Here is an 18,278-nt window from a genome sequence, read left to right on the forward strand (position 1 = left end):
CCTAAGGAAAGAAACTTTTCCTGTATCTGGCTGTTTTTGTACTCTGTGCTATGAAGCGCAGACCAGACGGTAACAGTTTAAACAGGTAGTGTGCTGGGTGCGAGGCATCCAGAGTGATTTTGCGAGCCCTTTTACTTACGCTGGAAGAGTACAGTTCTTGAAGAGTAGGAAGAGTAGTGCCAGTGATACGTTCAGCAGTCTGGACTATTCGCTGTAGTCTACGGAGGTCAGTTTTGGCAGCTGGGCCGAACCAGATGGTGATTGAAGTGCAGAGGATGGATTGGATGACAGCTGAGTAGAACTGCACGAACAGCTCCTGTGACAGGTTGAACTTCCTCAGCTGATGAAGGAAGTGCAGTCTCTGCTGGGCTTTCTTCACAATAGAGTCTATGTGAATGTCCCACTTCAGATCCTGAGAGATGGTGGTACCCAGGAACCTAATGAGGAACCTCACTGTTCCGAATAAGGCCGATAACGCCCCATTCACACGGGGCGTCAGCGTCAACGCTTCCTATTCACTTGGAATGGGTGACGTCAGGCGTTGCCGAACTGCATTATGGATCCGTCGGCGCCACTTCAGAGGCGTTGCTCGCTGCAGAAGTTGGGACTAGCTCAACTTTTCAAGCGCCGATGGAAGCGTCAGCCAATCAGATCGCTGTGTGCAAATACACCAGCTAGACAGTGGCCTATTGCTGACTGAATTTCATTGGCTGACGCTTCTATGACGATCGCTTCAGCCCCAACTTCAGACATGCCTTCAGTCAAGCGTTGACGCTGAAGCCCCTTGTGAATGGGGCGTAACAGTAGTGTTGTCTACAAACTTCAGGAGCTTTGTGGAGGGGTCTTTTGAAGTGCAGTCGTTGGTGTACAGGGAGAAGTGCAGTGGGGAGAGAACAAATCCTTGGGGGGCACCAGTGCTGATGGTGCGGCTGTCGGATGTGATTTTGCCCATTCTGACTAGCTGTTGTCTATCTGTCAGAAACCTGGTGATCCATTGACAGACAGAGCTAGGAAAATAGAGCTGGGTCATTTTGTACTCGAGCAGTGATGGGACGATGGTGTTAAAGGCAGAACTGAAGTAAAAGTAATTATGGTACTTTGAGCTTGTTTATATACTGTCCGGTTAGTATAACCATAAAGAAAACCTTTCAATTGTTTAAAGTTTATCAAATTGGATTGGAATTATTGTGTACTTTAAATAATACATTTTTGTAGCAATTATGGTGCTTTTAGCTTGTTTATATACTGTCCAGTTAGTATAACCGTACAAAAAAACTTTTAATCGTTTAATGTTTATTAAATTGGTTTGGGATTATTGTGTACTTTTAAAATTCAGAAATTTAGGAGTAATTACGATACTTTAGCTTGTTTATACTGTCCTGATACAGCTCTGCTCTTTTTATCTGATATAGTTTGGGGCAAAAAATAAATTGTTTTGAAAGGAAAAGGGATTTTATTTATATTGTTTCATTTTTAAATCTTTATCTTCTTGTTTTAAGTGAAGTCATTTAATTTTGACACATTTTTTGCGTGAATTAAACCGTAACTAAAACAAATTATTGTTATTTTGTGTTGATTTAAGGATTTAACACTTGATTAAAGGATGTTTACTGGAAAAAAGCAAAAAATATAGTCGAATATTTCAGCTTTTTCTGATTATAAAATTTTATCGTCAAGATCTGCAGACACATTGTAAAATGTTGAGCAAAACAAATAGAGTATTGAATATCAGAATTTATAGTTACTAACTTATCAAACTACACTCTAAAAATCTTTTTTGGTTGTTTTGATCCACATTTGTGTCAAATACGGACTCTTCTTAAGCATGGTTACATTAATAAAAAAAATTATTTAAAAGTTGGATTTGTCTGTATTTAAAACAGCTTCACCTTTTAAGATGTACCATATGAAGTTATTTGTAATGTAATGTATTTATTTTTATTTTTATTTGAAATCATTAGGGCAATTGCTGTGTAATATTCTTACATTCTTATACCTTAACATTTTTGTTCTTAATATATTTAGATATCTTACATACTTGCCTGAGCTAAATTTAGCAGGTAGTAATCTTTTGTTATTTCCTTACACCATCCACGCCAAGTGTGCATTTACAAACTTAAACTCAGCCAGAAACTGAACATTTATTCACGCTCACATCTTTCAAACATTTTCTTTCTTTCTTTCTTTCTTTCTTTCTTTCTTTCTTTCTTTCTTTCTTTCTTTCTTTCTTTCTTTCTTTCTTTCTTTCTTTCTTTCTTTCTTTCTTTCTTTCTTTCTTTCTTTCTTTCTTTCTTTCTTTCTTTCTTTCTTTCTTTCTTTCTTTCTTTCTTTCTTTCTTTCTTTCTTTCTTTCTTTCTTTCTTTCTTTCTTTCTTAATAAAAGCAGTTATGTATAGCAGAAAGTCCAAGCCATCCGTTTCCATAAAGCGAGAGTAAATGGAGACTGTTAAGATTTCTCAGATTTTATATTTCTGTTTCTTGCACAAAGCCATTATAAGTCTTTAGAAGCCTTGGAATATAATACACACGTCACAAACTTCTTTTCTGAAGCTTTTATGGTGTTTTTAGTCTTTTTTGGAGCTTGAGAGCCCTTCCACTTTCAGCGTAAGAGGAGAAAAAGCACAGCTCTTCAAAAACCATCCTTATGTCAGTCACACAGGTTTGGAATGACATGATGGGGAAGAAACGATGATCGCTTTTTTAAATTTCATTTTATGTTGTAATTAATACATTTTCAACAAGCTTTCTATTGTTGCAATGTCAGTATAGTGCATGTAAATAAGATATACTCTTCCTCCAGTGGTTTTATATCATATTTTATTAAATGTATACTCTGAGGTTCATTTATATGTAATTCATGTAGTAAATTCGTTTTGAGGGGAAAACACCATTTTCATTTTCCTTCAGGAGAAAGTTTTATTAGTTTTAAATAAACAAAACTAGAATAAAAGCAGTTTTTAATTTTTCAAAAAACATTTTAAGATCAAAATTATTAGCCTTTTTAAGTTATTTTTTATTTTTATTTATTTTTATTTTATTTTTATTATTTTTTTTGTTTTCGATAGTCTACAGAACAATCCATCGTCATACAAGAACTTGCCTAATTACCCTAACCTGCCTAGTTAATCTAATTAACCTAGTTAAGCCTTTAAATGTCATTTTAAGCTGTATAGAAGTGTCTTAAAAATATCTAGTAAAATATTAATTACATCATGGCAATGGTAAAATAAAATAAATCAGTTATTAGAAATGAGTTATTAAAACTATTATGATTAGAAATGTGCTAAAAAAATCTTCTCTCCATTAAACAGAAATTGGGGAAAGAAATAAACGGGGGGTGGGGGGGGGGGGTCAATAATTCAGGAGGGATAATAATTCTGACTTCAACTGTATATATTTAAAAAAATACTAAATTCTGCTGATTTTGGAATACAAAGCAAGAACTGTATTAGCCTACAGGTTAATGTTTGTTAAAATTAAAATGTTAAATCAGACTAGTGATGTATATGAGACGCTAATGATGTCTGTGAGAGACTAGTGATATCTTTGAAAGACTACTAGTGATATTTGCTAGACACTAGTGATGTCTGTGAGAGACTAGTGATGTCTGTTCGAGTCTAGTGATGCTAGTGAGACACTAGTGATATCCTGTGAGAGAATAGTGATGTCTGTTAGAGTCTAATGATGTATGTGAGACACTATTGATGTCAGTGAGAGACTAGTGATGTCAATGAGTATAGTGATATCTGAGAGACTAGTGATGTATGTGAGAGACTAGTGATGCCAATGAGAATAGTGATTATCTGTGAGTGACTAGTGATGCATATGAGAGACTAGTGCTGTCAGTTAGACACTAGTGATGAGAGACTAGTGATGTATGTGAGAGACTAGTGATGTCAATAAGAATCGTGATTATCTGTGAGTGACTAGTGATGCATATGAGAGACTAGTGCTGTCAATAAGAATAGTGATTATCTGTGAGTGACTAGTGATGCATATGAGAGACTAGTGCTGTCAGTTAGACACTAGTGATGAGAGACTAGTGATGTATGTGAGAGACTAGTGCTGTCAATAAGAATAGTGATTATCTGTGAGTGACTAGTGATGAATATGAGAGACTAGTGCTGTCAGTTAGACACTAGTGATGAGAGACTAGTGATGTATGTGAGAGACTAGTGATGTCAATAAGAATAGTGATTATCTGTGAGTGACTAGTGATGCATATGAGAGACTAGTGCTGTCAGTTAGACACTAGTAATGAGAGACTAGTGATGTATGTGAGAGACTAGTGCTGTCAATAAGAATAGTGATTATCTGTGAGTGACTAGTGATGCATATGAGAGACTAGTGCTGTCAGTTAGACACTAGTAATGAGAGACTAGTGATGTATGTGCGACACTAGTGATGTCAGTGAGAGACTAGTGATGTGCTGTTGAGACTGGTGTTGTATGTGAGAGAATAGTGATGTCTTTGAGAAACTATTGATGTATGTGAAAGACTGGTGGTGTATGTGAAAGATTAGTGATGTCAGTGAGAGAGTAGTGATGTCGGTGTAAGACTATTGATGTCTGTTAGAGTCTGGTGATGTCTGTGAGAGACTAGTAATGTCAGTTAGACACTAGTGATGAGAGACTAGTGATGTCAGTTAGACACTAATGAGAGACTAGTGATGTATGTGCAACACTAGTGATGTCAGTGAGAGACTAGTGATGTCAGTGACAGACTAGTGATGTGCTGTGAGAGACTAGTGATGTCAGTGAGAGACTAGTGATGCCCGTGAGAGACCAGTGGTGTGCTGTGAGAGACTAGAGATGTCAGTTAGATACTAGTGATGTCAGTGAGAGACTAGTGATGTATGTGCAACACTAGTGATGTCAGTGAGAGACTAGTGATGTCAGTGAGAGATTAGTGATGCCCGTGAGAGACCAGTGGTGTGCTGTGAGAGACTAGTGATGTCAGTGAGAGACAAGTTATTTATGTGAGACACTAGTGATGCATGTGAGACATTAGTGATGTCAGTTAGACTCTAGTGATAAGAGACTAGTGATGTCAGTGAGAGACTAGTGATGTCAGTGAAAGACTAGTTGTGTGCTTTGAGAGACTTGTAATATCATTGATGTCAGTCAGAGACTAGTGATGTGCTGTGAGAGACTAGTGATGTCAGTAGAAGACTAGTGGTGTTAGTGAGACACTAGTGATGTCTGTGAGACTAGTGATGTCAATAAGAGACTAGTGGTGTTAGTGAGACACTAGTGATGTCTGTGAGACTAGTGATGACTGTAAGAGTGACGTCAGTGAGACACTAGTGATGTCTGTTCGAGTCTAGTTATGTCAGTGAAAGTCCAGTGATTTCTGTTTGAGTCTAGTGATGTCAGTGATAGACTAGTGATGTCCTGTGACCACAGATGTTCTAAAGTCATTCAAAGCAATGACCTCTAGACTTGCTACTCATTCTGCCTGCTGTAACCTTCAGAAATCTTTGTCATAATCTTTCCTGACACTCGCAGTCTGCTGTTCTCTAATTCCGATCACTCTGTTTCTCACCATGATGAGTTTTAATAAAGTACCATGGTTATTTTGCAACCTGCAAAGTACTATAGGCACAACTAAAATGCTGAAACGATGAAGATTACATAATTTCATGTTCGTAAGCCGCTCTCGTATTTTGATCTCTGCTTTATTGATCTTCCTACATTCTGTAAAGGACTAAATATATACACCCATTCATTTCATGTACACATTATGTTCTCATAAAAGCCACTGAACATCATCTTAAGTTTTTTCTTTATGGTTCTCTGAGATCCTTAAAGCCTGCATGTGGTTAAACCATGGTGTATAACCAACACCACGCGGAGAACTATTAACAGTAGTCGAGGCGTTGGGATTTTACCCTCCGCCCATACAGTAGAACTGACAGCAGCTGTGACGGTAGCTTAAGCAAGCCATCTGCTGGAAAAAAAGAGCGCCTTTGATACCATTAGCCCCCGCGGCGCGCTAACATGTTGTTTCTAGAAGCTTCAGCTGATCCTGTGAAGCCGGCTGTGGTGGGAGACGACTGTGGGCTTAGAGATTCCTGCGCTAACAGCAGGGAAATGCGCGCATGCAGGCGGAAAACCATACAGTGATCATAGCCGTGTGTGTTCCTCTCACTTTGATCTTCTGATGAGCTGTTAATTTGGTCTCAAGGCCAGTCAGTGAGCAACATGGTGTGTGAACATGTTTCTATCCTTTGCCTTGATTTGTTTATGCTGTTTTACCTCCCTCAGAGTCATGTGCGCAAACACGTTCAACACACATCGCTTATGATAGCTAATTAAATCACTCTTATTGTCTGGATTTACTCAGCCACATGTCGTTTTTAGTCTGGAAATAGTTTCTATGTTGAAGATAAATAAGATATTTAGAAAAACATTTGTACAGTTAGCATAACATCTGTGCAGTTGTTTTGAGTCTAATGGGCTCTGTGCACAGCTATAGTGTTTTTCAGGCAGTGATAACTTTCCAGTAAAAGCTTAATGTGACTTTTTTAACTTCATAAGGTTCCTTTTACAGCATCAATTTTGTGATCATTACAATACTCTCATTTAAATAGACTTAAGCTTTCATTTAGTCGATCAAGCATAAAACAAGATGAAAGACCTTGTAAGCGCTAGCACCATCAGTACTCATTTTTTGTTTTCTTTTCTCAAATTTTTTCTTTTTTTGTAATTTTTCTTATTTTCTATTTTTTCTTTGTTTATTTATTTTTTGTCATTTTTTTCATTTTATTCTTTTTATTTTCTTTTTTTGCTATTTTTTTCTCATTTTTTTCTCATTTGTTTCTCTTTTTTTCTTTTTTTTCTAACTTTTTTTCTTTTCTTTTTTTCTAATTTGTTCTTTTTTGTTGTTTTTTATTATATTTTTTCATTTAATAAATTTTTCTCAGTTTATTTTTTGTCTTTTTTTTCATTTTTTTCCCTCAGATTTCTTATTTTTTCTTAGTTTACTCTTTTTTTCATTTCTTCAAAAGAAATTGTCTTATATTTTCAAATTTTTCCTATATTTATTCTAATAGGGTATACACAATAGGGTATATGCTCAGCTAGTGTTTTCCCCTACCAATAACCACCTTTGGTTTTCAATCTAAGGGCAAAAATTGTTGAATTTGAGTTGATTAACCCTGCAAAAAATTTATATATTCAGTTATAGCAAGCACCCAATTTCCAAAGGAATTTTATAAGGCATTTGTTTAAAAAAAGTGGAAAATAAAATAAAGTTGCATCCATCACTTGTGATAATTCTTTAAAACTTCATAACCTCATCAAGGTTGCATGTGCTCAAAAATACAGAGATATTGTAAAATGTTATTGCAATTGAAAATATTTTAAAATCTAATTTCCCAGCAAGCAGTAAAATTAGCCATTCTCATGGTCAAACAAGTATGAAGTATGAAGTCGTTCTAATTTTCTTTTATCATTTCTTACACTTCACTCAACAAAACATGTGAAGAATTCACCTTTGATATTCAATCTGTTGTGACATTCTGAATTTCAGAATCAGGAAATTCACACATCCTTGACTTCTCTTATATTGGTGACAGTTTACTTTTGAGAAAGTCTGAATTCAATCTTTCTTATTGATAAATCAAATCAGTGTTGAACACTAAATAAAGCAATGAGGTGGCTGGTGTGCACATTTATATGTGGTAACAATCTGATTCAGAAATAATGCCAATCTATTTCTGGAGATAACAGGCATATAACACTGTGATTTTGTATTTATCAAGCTGTAAAAATGCTCTGGCCACCCGAAATAAAAATAAAAACAACAACACAGCAAAATCCTCAGAGTAAAATTTACTCAGCTCAGAGAGTATTTGGTCCATCTTTAAATGGTTGGTAATAAGTAAAGCTGCTGTTTGAGGAGTTAATGATCCTCTGCTGAGATTTTGAGAGATTCAATGTATTATATTTCAGCTAATTTCATCTAAGGCTGTGACTGAAGTTAGTTGTAGCTTGTGTTTGTTTATTAAAAGCTAATTTATCCTTTCAAAAGCCCATTTCACACGTACAGACCTGTGCCTGTGTCATACAGAAAGGTCTGTATGTGTGAACAGGCCTTTTTTGAAAATACTGTGCAACTGTGCAAAATTTTTTTCGATGCTTATGATAAGCCGTTGTTTGTTTACCTTCAAGCTCTGCTTCCTTCAGTTGCTTGACGCATGTTCACGTGAAGCAGCCGGTGAGCGCCAGCACACACACATATTATGAACATCTCTACATGCGAAAGTCTTCCTCCATATGTTTTCATCGAAGTTGTTTACAATACCTCTCCATCCACAGAATTTGTCATTTGTAATTAAATGTTTATAAAAACAAGCACAGCCATTTTAGAGGTCATTTCTGGTTAATGATGTCAAAATATACCGCTTTTTGGAATGGATGTTTGAAAGGTCTTTTCCAGAAAAAAAAAAATTCTATAACATCCTTGCCTGTGTGAACAGCACTTATTTGAATTTACCGGTAAAGTTGTTCTGGAAATTTTCTGGATATTTACCAGTATCACTATGTGAAAGGCGTTAATGTTTCGTTAACTTGAGTAACTTCAACTCAATTTAGAAAGGGACCAAATACTACCTTAACCTAGTAAATTTTATTCAGAGGATTTTGTTGTGAATGTAGCTTATTCCAAACACAATATAATTTTTTTTTTCAGTTCTACATCATTACACTCGTGCACAGCTTTCTTTTTTCAGATTTCAATCAGATCAAGTGTTCACATGTCCTCTCGATCAGATTACAAAAACTTAAAACGCTGTAAAAAATGCAGTGTTCCACACAATTCCTTCAAGTTGTCCCAACACAAACTGGGTAATGTTTTGGCCAATCTAACTGGATTGAACGTAAAACGATTAAGTTGTTCTAAAAATTGTGTTAATTCAGTTAGTTTTACATAAATAATTTGAACAACCTGCCAAAAATCATTTTTTGAGTGAATCAGCCCTTACAATCCAAATAAAATTCCATTCAGATAAATAAAGACTTAAACGTGAAGGCTTTTTGATTTAATTGAGATGTCAGTCTGTTTACTAACAGCTTATGTGGTTGTATGTAAATGTAGCCAGCGACTCAAGTCTCAATTATCAGCTGTAAAATTATATTTTCTAATAAGCAAGATGCTTGGCATGCATGAATGTCCTATTTACAACAGCATTTTGAGGAGAGTTCAAGCATTTTTTTTTTCATTAGTCATCATTGCCTAATAATTCATCTGCCCATCAACAGTTTTTCCTTACAAACCGCGGATATGTCACACTTTGTATGATTGTTGCTTCAGTGAAGGTTATAGATGTGCAAACTGCCTTCTTTCCCCCTCTATACACCTCTTCCACTCAGAGTGTCAGTGTCAACGTGTAAATCATACGGAAATAAGTCTGGAAATTGAAAACGAAGCTGAAATGTGTGTGAAACAGCCCCTTCTTCCCCCACGCAGCCCTTTGCTCCAGCTTCCCCTCCCTTCCTGTCCAATTATGTTTAAAACGCGCTGGAGAGCGAGAACAGGCGCACCTGACAGATGTTGACCATTTTTAAACCCTGCTCGCTCTCACAAGTTCAAGAGACTCTCTAATTCACTTTGCAGTCGGGACATAACGGAGCGACGCCACTTATTGAGCTTTTGGAACACAGACCCACACAGGAGGATTTTAGTGACGTGCAGATCAGAATCAGGGGAGAGGAAGCCTGCCGTTCACTGAAGCTAGTGGCTTTTCTTTTATGTTCTTTATTGGCTTTCTGTTTTATTGTGTTCTTTTTATATCAGTGCAGGTTTTCCATCCTCGTTTGAAATAAATCATTACGAAAAAGTAACAGGGTGTGCATTATTATTATTAAATCAACATGTTGTTAAATAAGTACATTAAATAATTGTAATGGTAACACTTTTCATTCACAACAGGTAACACTTTAATTAATTCATTATCTGTTAAGCATTAACTCTACATTAATAGATGTTAGTAAGCAGTTTATAACTACACTTACAAATGCTGTATACTTGACATAAGCACATGTGTAATGTGCTTAATGATTCTATTTTTATACTTTGTTTATGATTATTTTTCATTAATTATTGCAATATTTACAAACTAGTTAATTAAGAACAGTTGGTGTTTATTTAGGATCATTCAGAATGTGTAAATAAATAATTCATAAGCTATTCATATTAACATTTATATATTTTATTATTCATGCATATACTAATAGTACTTTGTATGTTAATAGATGCTTTATTAACTCAACTTCATCCAGTTTTGTGACCTAATCTAAAGTGAGGACTGTTTATGCTTTATAAATCTCTAATAAAAGGCTCAGTTTTATTATAAACAGAAAAAACTAAATCAATTACTTCATTCATTTCTATTCATTTAAAGATACACAAATAAAACCATTTCAAATGAAAAATAAATCTTTGCAGTCTTATGTCAAATAAAATAACTGTGCATTTTAAACTTCGCTAAATTACTTTAAAAATGTTGTCATAAATGTAAGTATTTTACGTATTATGTGCTTTACAAGTTCAGTTTTATGAAAATGTAAGATTTTAAAAAGGAGGTGTGGCACCCAACCCCGCCCCTAAACCCAACCGTCATTGGGTGATGAGCAAATCATACTAAAGAGTACGAATTTTGATTGTAAGAATAGGAATTATCCTCTAGATCAATAAGTTATTAATTGCCATGAGATTGCGTTGGTCATAAAATATTGTTAAATGAATATATTGTTGTTGTTTTATTCAATTTTATCTAATTGTATTTATTTCTAACTGTATTTTAACAATTCTGTTTAGGCATGCGACGATAACTGTCTTCAAAGTTTACCACGGTTTGGAAAAGGTTTTTAAAACCGCCAAATTTTTCTGTTGTACCATTCCTAAGGTATATGTAAGATTTTTAATTTTTTTTTTTTTTTTTTTTTTAGGACAACAGTATCTCCAGAAATTATAGTCAAAGATGCCATCTTAAATAGTAAAGAAATCAGTGTTTTGCAACAAATGAAGACAGCAGAAATCAATGGTTTATTGTTATTTAGCCTGACATGTTTACTGTTACAAAATATTATAAATGTTTCTCAAAGTAAATACTATTGTGTTTAAAGTTTTTAAAAAAACATATTTTAGAGCAGTTATAACAATACCATGAAACCGTGATATTTTTATGTGAGGTTATTATACCATCAGAATCTTATGTAGGCGCATGCCTACTCCTGTTATTCAGCAATGTTTAAAGTTTACAGTCATTTTCTTTTTTTTACAAACATTTATTGCTCATTTGATACAGAGCCTTTAACTGTCATTTATAACGAAGCATAAATAGTCTTCACTTTAGATTAGGTCACAAAACTGCATGCAGTTGAGTTAATAAAGCATTTATTAACATACAAAATGAACATTAATATGTGTCTGAATAATAAAATATATAAATGTTATATTATATAATAAAATATATAAATGTTGATTTGAATAGTTTATTAATCATTTATTTACTTATTTTGAATGATTATAAAAGCCATCAGATAGTCTGAAACACAAATGGTTTGCAAATAATGCAAATTAGTAATGAACAATTATTAAGTAATGAAGTATCAGACACAATCATTAGTCAAGAATACAACATGTTTAGCTGCATTTATAAACTGCTTACTAACGTCTATTAATGTAGAGTTAATGCTTAACAGATGATGAATAAACTATTTGCTAATGCTTAAAAGATGATAGTGTTGCCTATTAAGACTTTGTATAACAAACAATTTAGTTGAAAGCTGATTAACTCATTAAAATAAGTTAAAGCAACATAAAATGTTTGTTGTCTTTTTGTCATTACTTTTTTAGCTTATATATGGAAAATGTATATAAAACCTGTCCAGTGTATGTGTTTTTTGTTTTTAAATCTGTAATACTTCAAAATAAGTTTCCATTTGAAAATTTTCTACATTATGTTGAGGTAAAAAATTAAGAAATAGAAATTTTGCTATTATAATGTATTAATAAATACATTAGCTGAGCTAATATGAACCAACAATAATCAGCTGTACATTTAAAAATAGTATATACTGTACATAACATTAATTAACAAAAACGTCTTTCTAATTGTTCGTTGTGTTAAAATGAACAGTTGTTCATTTATATTAACAACAACAACAATAATAATAATAACAATAATAATAATAATAATAATGTAGCTCTTTGTTAGTTATTTAATGCATTAATAATGATAACTGCAGGTCATTATTAGTGTGCGTCTGCCACTGTTAAACCAGTTGTGCAATCCATAATTGACTAATGCCAATGGCTTTTCCACTGTTGTTGATGTGCATAATGATTAACACATTAACTCCGCGATATTTGTTTTCCGCCTGAGTTCTCGATTAATGGAGATGTTGTGAGCAAGTCTTGTGTGAAATTCAGCGGTGCGCCAGCAGCTCTCTCAACACACTCTCGCGCACCTTACATGTCCACTTTTAGACAGAACGCAGAATATTTCTCTCTATTTTCCCCAAACTTTCTGGCAGATTTTTGATGTAAATGTGTAAGGAGAATGTTTCACATGTGACAGAGCGCGTCTATGGTCACGTCCAGTAGACGGCGATCACACTCTGTGTAATAATAAAGCTCGAGGTGTCTTCATTTTGCCTTTTCTATTCAATTGCATATTTTGTTGGTTTAAAAAAATTATATTTCTGTCAAAACAATCCGATAGAATGTAGCTCAGTGAATGTCTTAAAAATAGCGGATGATATTATCACTTTGATCTCCACTGATGCTGAATCAAATCGATGATTGTTGAGATCTTTATTTAAAAATGCATTTGAAAGACTTTACCTAGACTTACTCGCGATCTTGTTTTATTTAATGTACCCTTACTGGTGAAAACGCGCTAGTAAATAGCCTACTACAGTGCTGAAAAAAGAATAGCGTGGCAGGTTATAGCAATTACCTGTTTTTGCACACTAACCATTTTCCAGCTGTTCCCCGCTTTGCGCTTGATGACAAAAGGGCTCGCATGGCACACGCACTGGGCGTGAGACACCTGTTACTTAGCAACCGTCACAACAGGAAAACACCTGTGGCATCAAATTATTTAAAGGGACTTTTAAGGATAGTTATAATAGTGTACAAATGTATTGTGGGGAAAAGTTTTTTAAATAAAAAAAAAATGTTCTTCACACTGATGGATCTTGGAAAAAAATATTTCGGTGGAACATAAAGTGTTGCTTTTCCCCCCTTTTTGGAAGCTTTATTTTTAAGAGTGTGGGGGACAAATCTATATAAAAAGTACTAAAAGCCTAAAAACGTCTTTCACGCAAACTGTCTGTTTACTGAATTATTATCCAAGGCTTTAAAATAGATTGTGTGTGTGTGTGTGTGTGTGTGTGTGTGTGTGTGTGTGTGTGTGTGTGTGTGTGTGTGTGTCTAGCTAATCGTTATGTTTATAATCTAGCAAATCTAATAACTGTGGTTTAGTCCTAAAATAAATGATTATATCCTAAAGAAAAATAAACAGGTTACATGGCAATAAAAATCATAGCTCACATGTTTAGGCTCCGGCAAATGTTCAGCAAACATTAGAGAAAAACGAGCGATTTATTGTTTATTGCAGTGAAAAAGATCATTTACCCCAAATAACATTTGTCAACAGTGGTTTGTGGCCAACTGTTTACCTTCCGCGCGCCGCAGAAAAACCCTTCAGCTGCGCCTGTGGCGAGCGCGCTCTCTCCCGTGCGCGTCACCTGACCGTGAGCCATATGCAAATCAGCCCCGTCCTCAAACGCCATTGGCTCTCTCTCACTCATTTATTCCCTGTCAAAGCGCATCATATGGCCGCTCTCCCACTAACTTTTCTAGCCCACAGCTGAAAGTAGCTCAAAGACAATTCCACACTGGATGTGAAAATCACGCCGAGAGGAAGTTCGAATAAAACAAAGGGAGTCGAGCTGCCGCAAACTTACCATCCATCATCTGTTTGGATTGTACCGATCTCCTGTTCCAGTGGCCTCTTTTGTTATTAGGAGGTTCTGCGCGCGTGTGTGCCTGCCAGGGGAACGGTGTGAATGTTTCTGTGTGTGAGCTGAGCAAGTCAAAGCCAGGTGAATGTATAGCATGATGATGGAGACGGACTTGCACTCTCCAGGAGCCCAGACTAACACAAACACGGGTCACACGGGACCCAACAGCGGCAGCAAAGTTAACCAAGACCGCGTTAAGAGACCCATGAACGCCTTTATGGTGTGGTCTCGGGGTCAGCGCAGAAAAATGGCTCAGGAGAACCCAAAGATGCACAACTCCGAGATCAGCAAGCGCCTCGGGGCGGAGTGGAAACTCATGTCCGAGGCGGAAAAGCGACCCTTCATCGACGAGGCGAAACGGCTGCGCGCCATGCACATGAAGGAGCATCCGGATTACAAGTACCGGCCCCGGAGGAAGACCAAGACGCTGCTCAAAAAGGACAAGTACTCTTTGGCGGGTGGCCTGCTCGCTGGATCAGGGGGCGGAGGTGGCGTGGGGCTGGGAATGGGTGCAGCGGGGGTCGGCCAGAGGTTAGAGAGTCCGGTGGGTCACGGCGGGAGCACCGCGGCGAGCTACGCGCACATGAACGGCTGGACCAACGGCGCGTACTCGGGCCAGGTGGCGGCCGCAGCGGCAGCAGCCGCAATGATGCAGGAGGCTCAGCTCGCGTACGGTCAGCACCCGGGCAGCGGAGCGCATCACCACCACGGGCACCACCACCATCCACACAACCCCCAGCCTATGCACCGCTACGAAATGACAGCTCTCCAGTACAGCCCCCTCTCAAACTCTCAGAGTTACATGAGCGCCTCGCCTTCAGGATATGGGGGGATATCCTACACACAACACCAAAACTCGAGTGTGGCGTCGTCTGGGGCCATCGGCGCGCTGGGCTCGCTGGTCAAATCGGAGCCAAGCGTAAGCCCTCCCGTTAACGCGCACTCTCGAGCCCCCTGTTCCGGAGACTTGCGAGAGATGATAAGCATGTATTTACCGACGGCGGAGGCGGGGGATCCGTCCGTCCAGAGCAGACTTCACGCTGTACCCCAACACTATCAAAGTTCCACGACGAGCGTAAACGGAACCGTTCCACTGACACACATATGAAACAACTACGCATTCAGACTCAAATAACCAAATATTTACCTCTTTTAGAGCATAACTACCTTTTTGTACAGAATGTCTGTTCTTGTAAATTTGAAGGTGATATTATTTAATTATAATACTTAAGGGTGTCCTTGGGATGTTGTCTGATAATTTGTCCGAAATGATACAGTATGAGTGAGCTTTTTTTGCGAGGGATTAATTCTTCTTTTGTGAGTGTGAGAGATTCTGTTAAAACGCGAATAAGAGTGGGTGCTTCAGTGTATAGTCTAATACAATGTTTTTAAAGTTTTCTAAGATCTTTCTCGATCCCACTTTGATTTGTCAACACGTGAGTTGCTGTATTTGATCTATTACTTATTTGTTTGTTGTATTTTTTTCCTTGTACATTGTGAATATAGGCTATTACAGAGAAGAGATTGATAAAACATCTGTAAATATATTTCGGATTTGCCAGGGGATAAAAAGGAAACGTTTTGCGTTGATGTGAGAAGAATAAATTTCACTGGTTTTGCTCTGATTCTGGAAAGTTAGTTGCTGTGTTTATTTTGATTTTTAGCCCGTGGGACCCGCGATTAAGCAGATTAAACTACAGTTTACATTTTAATGTATTAATGTTTAAATGTCTGCACAAACCAAGTATATTAATTAATTAATTTTTTGTTTAAGGAATTATGAAAATAACGTGTTAAAAATTCATAATTATTCAATAGCCTATTTTGAACTCAGAATTACTGTAATTATAAGTGGAAATATGCACTAGAATTCCCGCATCTTTAAGATATCAATATAAAATGTAGAAACTAAAACATATCTCTCAGCTCTGCTGAAATTTGTGTAATTTGAGATAATAAAAAACGAGTAGCCTAAACATTTTATGTACAGTAGCCTAATATTTGAGTTGTAAAACTATTTGGTATTATAATAATAATAGGTTATTATTTTTTATTGTTATTTTAAATGATGCTTTATTTGTTGCTATTACATTTACTCTGGCAAATTAGACGATTGTACAACACATTATAAGAAAATTAACATTTCATTAATCATGTCGAACGATTGCAAAATTTAATGCATAAAAATGTGTAAATATCTTGATTACTGTTTAACGTTTCTATTGAGTTTTAGACACTTGTAAACTTTCCACTATATGTCTCGCGTGTCTGTCTTAACGAAGCCACTTCAGATCGCTTGATAATTCCTATTTATTTGATGTCACTTTTGTTAAGCGTGATCAGCTGCAAGTGCGACCAAGCTATTTTGCTGTCAGGAAAGCTTCTGTATTTTGTTTTGTTCAAGAAGGCTTCCGTGACGTTGTTGCTGTGTCTTGATGCATATGATGGAGGTCAAAGTTCAAGACCTCTCAAAATAAAGAATGCCCAATGAAAAACGAAGAACAGAAAATAGAGAGCGAACCACATTATTAATTGTTGAACGGACCAACCTCTCTTTTTTTCCGTGAGCCCCGGATTGTGCAGACATATGCTTTAAATCCGATCCACTTCAATTAAATCCGCCTTGGTCCCCGCGAGCCACTCTTGACTGCATTTACCGGATATGGAATAATTGCTTTCCAAAATTCTGAATGGAGTTAAACATGTTACTGTTTGCTGTTTCCACCTTTGATACGCGTTTTTAAGAGAATATTATATATTTTTTGCCTTCTGGCTTATTTTCTTTTTTTATTTTGTAAAATTGACAACCCAATTTTCTTTTAATTGAATTGCTGGTGGGCCGTCAAGCAAATGTTGCTCGTATCCTCCGTGGGGTGTCAGTGGGATTAAGATGAATGCAGAGTGCGTGGCAGAGAGTGTTTTGTGTCAGGCAAAGAGGAGGATTAGACAGCCCAAAAAGCTGAACCCCCGGGTCAGCGACAAGTCACACAATGACACCCACCGGAAGAGTGACGTGATGCGGGAACTTTCCCGCAACAAGTGCAGGATTTATAGGGCTCTTTGAACCTCGGTGATTTTTAAAAACAATTTATTTATCGCTTTAAAACAGCACGACCATGAGAAAGTCGGCGAATAGCTTTCACTTTGATTATATTTTCAGTTTATCAGCATAAATAACCACGAAATCCGTTTAATAAAAATGACATGCAGCCTATTTGCTTGTTTTATTGGACACTATGTATACATATTTTCTATAATTCGTTTTCTGTAAAGAATTATTGAAATTATTTCGAGGAAAAAAACATTTTTTATTGGCTAAATGAAGCTTGTGTGCATGGGACAATAAACATCACTGCTGTTCTTAGCAACGCAGATTTGCATCCACAAACACAAAGAGTGAGCCCAGCATGGGCACCAGTCCAGCAGACTGTCAAACCACAGACTATTAACCTTCACTGTTTCCTGGTAAACGAATAAAACTGCATATAAAGAGCTCAGATGCAAAAACCTCTAAGTGACGTTTAAAATTTACATAAAAAATAAATATTTTTCTCGGCCTCATTTGTTTATGTTGAGATGTTTCACTTTAAAGATCATAAAAAGGACTTGTTATTTGCCATAAAAGTAACATTACAGAACCCCCACACAGAAGCCTGATAAAAATGCTCATTTATAAGAATACTCAGACGGCATTTAGAGATTTTTGAATCTGAATTCTTCATATCTCACCTATAAATCTATAATAGTAACGCGGACCTTATTCACAATATGTTCTAAAGAGAAATTGTCGAATTGAGCTTGTGTTTTGTCATATGTAAAGGCGGCGATCCCTTGCTCTTCACTGTCCTAAATGTTCCTAATTAGCATCGGGTTTATCATACCCCTGCATATTTTCTTGCCTCCTTAGAAAAAAAGCTGTTTGCCGTTCTGCTACGGAAGATTACGGAGACAGATTGCAGAGGACGAATGTGCGGCGCCAGATTAGCGGGGAATAGAAACAGCAACTGGGCCAATAAATTCCTTGCGCGGGCCTTATCGTGCAATTACACGTTGACATGTTTAACAATCTCGCGGTCTTTTTTCCTAATCCACAAACCCTCCAAGAGGCACGAGACGGTACAGCCGTTTCAGACGTGGGTAAATGTTTACAGAATAAAACTTAAAACCTGTGCTAACATGTTCCACACAGTATTCTTTTTTTCACAGTTTTTTCAATTATAGTTATTTTACATTTAGGTAGCTA

The 18,278-nt window shown here is 36.4% G+C and overlaps 2 protein-coding genes across 20 annotated transcripts in view; both read left to right on the forward strand.

Moving 5' to 3' along the window:
* The window catches only part of LOC147837491 (uncharacterized), a 238,757-nt gene that overhangs the window by 154,685 nt on the left and 65,794 nt on the right, over positions 1-18,278 (forward strand). The gene's annotated exons all lie outside the window — the stretch shown is intronic.
* sox1b (SRY-box transcription factor 1b) lies at positions 13,886-15,659 on the forward strand. Its single transcript, NM_001037662.1, is given in 1 exon segment — positions 13,886-15,659. A coding segment is annotated over 1 exon segment (1,023 nt). The 5' UTR covers positions 13,886-14,120; the 3' UTR covers positions 15,144-15,659.

This window comes from Danio rerio, chromosome 1 (assembly GCF_052040795.2).
Source record: "Danio rerio strain M-AB ecotype USA chromosome 1, GRCz13ab, whole genome shotgun sequence".
NCBI classification, from domain to species: domain Eukaryota; kingdom Metazoa; phylum Chordata; class Actinopteri; order Cypriniformes; family Danionidae; genus Danio; species Danio rerio.